We start from the raw sequence: 6330 nt of genomic DNA on the forward strand, positions 1-6330 counted from the left end.
CATTGCGGGTGGATCAGAGGTGTGTATTTCCATTGGTTTGCGTAATAGTAGAAACAGGATAGAAGGAAACAAAACACACATACACACACACACACATACACACTCCCAGATGATAATATTACACGTGTAATAATGATAATCATAATAATAATTATAATTGTAATAACAATAACAACAATAATAATAATAAAGCTTTTTATGACCTTACCAACATTCAGTGTATTGGAAAATACAATCCCAATCTACTCTTTGTATACATCACACTGTATAAAAAAAGCTTTCAAGTCAACAAGGAACAAAAAGATCATTATTTTTTTCTTTTTTTCTTTTTTTTTTTTCCACAGAGGGGAGAACATCAGGAGTCGGGAGGGTGCATTGGGGATAATGGGTGGGGTGGACTGGGTGGGGTCTGGGTGGGTGTGCTTTGACAGGTCCTGGGGTGCTGAGGTGTGTGTTTGGGGGTTGGGTGGGGGTGGTGGTGGTTGGTGATGGTGGCGGGCAGTCTATGTGGCGTAGCGCTTGGTCCACTGTTTAGCTATCCTGTCGTGTTCGGCTCTGTTGGTTAGGTACTGTGTGGCGATGCTCCCAACCAGTGGGTCCGCTGTGGAACAGAGAAAAAAGAGAGAGAGAGAGAAGGAGAGGGAGATATATTTTCATTTAGTTAATTCTCCCCTCAGAAACATCTTTTTTTATCCCTTTGCTGTTTAAAGATGCTGCAAGAGAGAGAAAAGCCTCTTGATCTCCAGCAGTCAACGAGACTGTAAAAGAACAATCTCTTTCAACCGTCTGTCTCACAATCACGACACTCATGGAACACACACACACACACATAAGAGACATTGTGTCTGTTCTCTTTGAGTCAAGCCAAGAGGCCCTCACCATGGCGACGGTGACAGTATCAAGGTGTACCAGCCTCAAGAGCACTCAGGCTGGGTGTGGTGAGGGGCTATGAGGGTATGTGTGTGTGTGGGGGGAGAGCATGTGTGTGTAAAGGCCTTTTGTTTTAGAGGTGGCAGAGAGATGTAAAAAAGGCTGCTGGCTGCTTCTGACAATACTTGTGACAATAGCCAGAGGGCTTCATTACTGTCACGGCATTCTTCTCCTCTGTTAATGAGCAGCAAGTCATTGATCCCTCCTGCGTGGATGGACGATGCCTTCAGGGGAAATGGGAAGGTAAGGTAGGTGTGTGTGTGTGTGTGTGTGTGTGTGTGTGAGACAGTTGGGGGTGAGGGGGGGTTGGTTGGTTAGGGGGGAGGGGCAGAGGGGGCACGTGTGTGTGTGTGTGTGTGTGTGTGTATGAGAGAAAAGACAGTGTCTCTGTGTGTGTGTGTTTGTCTCTGTGTTTGTGTGTGTGTGTGTGTGTGTGTGTGTGCATTGGGTGGAGACCTGAGTGGCATTCTGTATAGCGGTATGAGTGAGGCAGAATTCTACTACTAGATAAGCCACACACACACACACACACACACACACAGTAGGGCATGGAGTGATAAGAGCACAGATAGCGCAGAGAATGATGCCTTCACTTGATGCCTTCACTTGATAACAGGTCAGACGTCAGGTCAAGTGCTGCTGCTGCTGTTGCAGCACCTCGTCCTGAAATGGCCCCCACCACACCCCACACTGCCCAACACACATTCAGCACACCTCCACAAATAATTCATAAAATGCCACACATATATCATCACACACACACACACACACACACACACACACAAACACACACACACACTCACACACAGAGACCCACAGGAAAGGAGAGAAAGAGAGACCCACAGTGAGGGAAGGAGAGGTTTAAGGTTTAACACTTCTTTATTAAACCTATTAAGCCATTGTCATACTCTTTTACAGAGTTACATCATTACAACACCCCAAAACAAAACCCTCAACCACAAAGCTTGTACCCTCCCACCTTAAAATAGAGATAAAAGGAAACACACACACACACAGCAATCTTTCATCAAGCTGCAGGTTGAAAGAGGCGTCAACTTTTTATTAACCACAATATGCAAAGCTGGTGCATCTTCACTAAATCTGTTTGACATCCTTTAAGCGTTGGATCTCTGAGGGGGGAGGAAGGGGAGTCCAACAGCCTCATCTGTTCTTTTCCTCTCTTCCTTGCCATCTTCTTTCCTTTTCATCAAATGTTCTGTCTCTCTTTCTCATCTTTTCCTCTAATTTTCGGTCTCTCCATCTTTACTGTGCTCTGCCATCCTTCTTCCTTTTCTTTCTCTCTCTCTCTTTCTCTGTCCTCTCTCTTTCTCTTTCTCTGTCCTTTCTCTCTCCCTCTCTCCCTCCCTCCCACACTAAAAGCTTTATAACACGATCACTATGCATTAACCACCACCAGTCACACAGCGTGTGGGCCATCAATAGGGTGTCAAAAAAGCCAGCTGTGGCATTTTATGGAATTAATCTAACTGGAATTAGTCCAAGTCAAACATCCCACTGAGGCATAGAGCATGAAACATGCAAACCAGGGGGCCAGTGCTTGTTTCTCTCCCACTCCTCCACACACACACACACACACACACACACACACAAACACACACACACACACATTAGAGAGGCCACATTCAATTGACATCTCCACTGTAATGAGCTGGGGATGTCCCTGAAATATTAGTGGTCATTAATGGGGGGTTATTTTAGCTGCACTGCCCAGGTGCTATATTGATTACCATGCTCCGTTTGGGACTTGCCTTCGTTTATAGGGAATGCTACAAGTTGTGCACGCAATAAAAATTCTTTATTGCCTACAGGGGGTGGGGTATGTTGCTGTGAAGCCCGTAAGTGGCATAAACAGGTCAGAATATGGGTGATTTTATTTTTCAGCATTGGCTGTACAGTGTGCATTTCTGCAGACACCACTGTGGTCTAGGGTAGTAGCTTAAGGATTACATTTCAACTTAAAGTTCACTGGTCCAGTTGTCAGGTGCTCCACCATGACTGCTCAGTTTGAATGCTGTTTATATGTCATTCGGCTGGATTGGGCTGGATTACAAATTCTCACAGCCATTTTACATTTGACAGCGGTGTCAAGTTTGTATGTGCGACTATGTTTACATTTGTTTGCGTATATGTGTGGGGAGGTCTGTGTGTGTGTGCATGTGTGTATGTGTGTATCTGTATTTCTTTGTTTGTGTGTGTGTGTGTGTGTGTGTGTGTGTGTGTGTGTGTGTGTGTCGTTCCTTACCGGGGTTGCAGTCTGTGAGTAGGGAGCAGATGGACAGCAGCACCTTGGAGATGGTGAGGGCGGGACTCCAGTTGTCCTTCAGGATGTCCAAGCAGATCACACCTTGGCTGTTGATGTTGCAGTGGTAGATTCTTGTGCGGAACGTCACCTGGAAAAATCACATCCGAGAGAGAGAGAGAGATTAAGAAATATGCATCCCAAAAGCTGTCAAACGGATCCAGTTGTTCTCATGGAGATTTGGGGTATTAATGCACTACCCCATTGAGTGAGGAAGCAGATGGAGACATGTACAGAAAATGCAAAGTGACTTGGCACAGGTGTTGGGCATAATGATTAAACACACACACACACACACACACACACACACACACACACACACAAACCCTAACAGAGACACACACACAAATGCATATACACACAAAAACAAGTGCATGCACACAAACACTGGCACACACAGAGTAGCAAATAAACTGCCAACCCCACCTACACACCCACACACCCCCACACACACACTAAAGTGATTAAGCTGTTTCAGGAATGCCATCTCCTTTGTTCGATCTGTTAGTTTAACATAGCGGGCATACCATTCCTATCATAACATTGCATAACGCTGCCGCAGTACAAGTTTTTCCTCCGGGGAGAAAAAAAAGATCAATATTTATTATGCAAATATTAGTCCTTGACAGTCAGCATTTCGTTAAGGGCTAAATGCATTTCCTCTTATTAGTCTCTTCGTCGGAGGAGAACAAAAGGCAAACTGGAAAGACAGAAAAGAAGAAAAGAAAGAAAGGAGCTCTTAGTTGTCATCATGTTTAGAAGAGCTTCTCCCCTGCTCCATGCCAACACAAACAGTAAACAACTCCGCTGAATAAATCCCTAACTTCCTCTTCAGCTCACCGAGTGATGGACATATAACTGCTCTGCTGGCGAAGGGATAACCACCTTCAGTAATGCACTCCCTTTCTCTCACTTTTCTCCCTCTTCCTGGCCTTACACACACACACACACACCCTCCCGCTCGCGGGGGCTGCCAGAACATTTATAGGAATGCCTTTGTGAACCCAGGCAAGCCATTCTCTGTTTGTGTCCATTTGTCTGTGTGTGTGTGTGTGTGTGTGTGTGTGTGTGTGTGTGTGTGTGTGTGTGTGTGTGTGTGTGTCTGTGCCTCTAGGAGAGAGAATCGACGAGTGGAGTTCTTTAGCTTTAAATGTAAAATGTAAATGCTAAAACTTAAAAAGAAAGGGAGAGAGAGAAAAGGAGAGAAAGAGAAAGGTAGATAGAGAGAGTGTGCGATAGTGAGCGAGGGAGAGAGAGATGGCAATAGGCTAATGTTACCTACTGACAGCATAACAATATATTCTACGTCTCCACAACGTAGGCATTCTGGCAAAAACATTGGCAGCCCCCCAGGTTCTATTTTGGAACATTACTTTTCACAAGTTGACAAACTGCTCAGATGCAAATATACAGCAAATGAGCCTGTGCCATCAATTCTACCCTTTGGCTACACTGCTGGAACATATAACCTCCAATTTTGTGCAGGCTGAAGGGGGAAAAGAACAGAGAGAGAGACAGAGAAAGACATACAGACAGATACTGGAAAGATACTGGGAGAGAAAAAGGGATAGAGAGAGAGAGAGAGAGAGAGACAGAGAGAGAGAGAGAGAGCAATCATACAAGCGTAAAATCCTCTGCCTGGAGACATAACGACATCATTAGGGAATGACCTTTGACCTCAGCTGAATGTGCACAGCGCAGCGGCTGAAGCCGAAGCATTGGTGGAGGAGTGCTGGTGAAGGTCTGGATCTCTGAATGACTTCCACATGATGAGGAAGAGGAGGAGAAAGGAGAGGGAAGGGACCCACTCCTCCCCCACCATGCTGGCCCATAGTCTCCAAGCCCCAACATTCCACCACTGGGACACAGACTAACGCTAATCATCAGCCCCCGCTCTGGAAACAGCCTTGGGCTGCGCTTCCCAAAAGCTTCATTGTGCTCTGACTGGGCCCAAGACCGAAGTGTAGAGTCTTCCCAGCTTTGGGTTCTTTTTTGGTGAATCTAACTCTCTTTCTTTCTCTCTCTCTCTCTCTCTCTCTCTCTCTGAAGCCACATTCGACTTACGCTGATTCATTCGCTCCGAACGCATTGCTTGTCGCCTCAAAAGTTGAGATTAGTTTCACTTTCTCGTGCGCTGTTCCACGCCAACAATGTTTTCGCCTGTAATCGTATAAATTGCTGGATTTCCGTAACATTCCATGGACCCTCACTGCTGCATCGTAGTTGGTCTCTTCCTGTCTGAACGTGTCTTTACGGTCAGGGTTATCTAGCATCATTAGCGGTATTGTTAGGGTTATCTTGGTTAGAGTTATCTGACGTTGATAAAGATTGCATTTGTGAAGTAGGCATTAGGTCATACAGATGTAGGACAATGACATGTTTAAGTAGCCATTGTGTCTCTGTGGGCCTTTTTCAGCAGGAAACATTTTTTCCATCACTCTCTCTCTCTCTCTCTCTGTGTGTGTGTGTGTGTGTGTGTGTGTGTGTGTGTGTGTGTCTATGTGTGTGTGTGTGTGTGTGTGTGTGTGTGTGTGTGTGTGTGTGTGTGTATGTCTATGTGTGTGTGTATGTGTGTGTGTGTGTGTGTGTGTGTGTGTCTCTGTGTGTGTGTGTGTCTGTGCGTGTGTGTGTATGCGAGTGAGTGAGTGAGAAAGAGAGAGCATTAACATTAGTGAATGGGACCACAGCCAGCTTCACGTCAGCAGTTCAGGTGTGCCACCCCTACAGCCTGGCACAGAGTTGGCACACCCCCTTATCAGCACAGCATGCCAGCCAAAGAGACATACACAAAGCATTCAATGCAGGATACTCTGGGACACTGCAAAAGAAAGCCCATGCAACCCAACATGGCAACCAAGCATCTCTCCCTAGTACCCCCCATCCCATAATTTTCCCTTCCCTTTAATCTTTTTTTCTTGCAAGTGCTGCTATGCTGTTGGTAATTGGCTTTGGCCACAGTGTAATAACAATCTTTACATAAATGGCCACTCCTAGCTATGCTGAAGCCACTCTCTTTTGTTCTACACTTCTTCTCTTCTCTTCTGTTCTACACCTCTTCTCTTCTCTTCTCTCCTCTCCTC

At 45.7% G+C, this 6330-nt stretch overlaps 1 protein-coding gene across 1 annotated transcript in view; it reads right to left on the bottom strand.

Moving 5' to 3' along the window:
• LOC125285817 (ubiquitin-conjugating enzyme E2 E2-like) overlaps positions 1-6330 on the bottom strand; it is a 48459-nt gene continuing 42129 nt past the window's right edge. The window contains exons 5-6 of the mRNA XM_048230444.1: positions 3194-3341; positions 1-601 (exon numbers count right to left, since the gene is read on the bottom strand). Of these exons, the coding sequence (XP_048086401.1) occupies positions 504-601; positions 3194-3341 (246 nt within the window). The 3' untranslated portion in view covers positions 1-503. The remainder of the gene's footprint in view (positions 602-3193; positions 3342-6330) is intronic.

This window comes from Alosa alosa, chromosome 20 (genome assembly GCF_017589495.1).
Source record: "Alosa alosa isolate M-15738 ecotype Scorff River chromosome 20, AALO_Geno_1.1, whole genome shotgun sequence".
NCBI lineage: Eukaryota > Metazoa > Chordata > Actinopteri > Clupeiformes > Clupeidae > Alosa > Alosa alosa.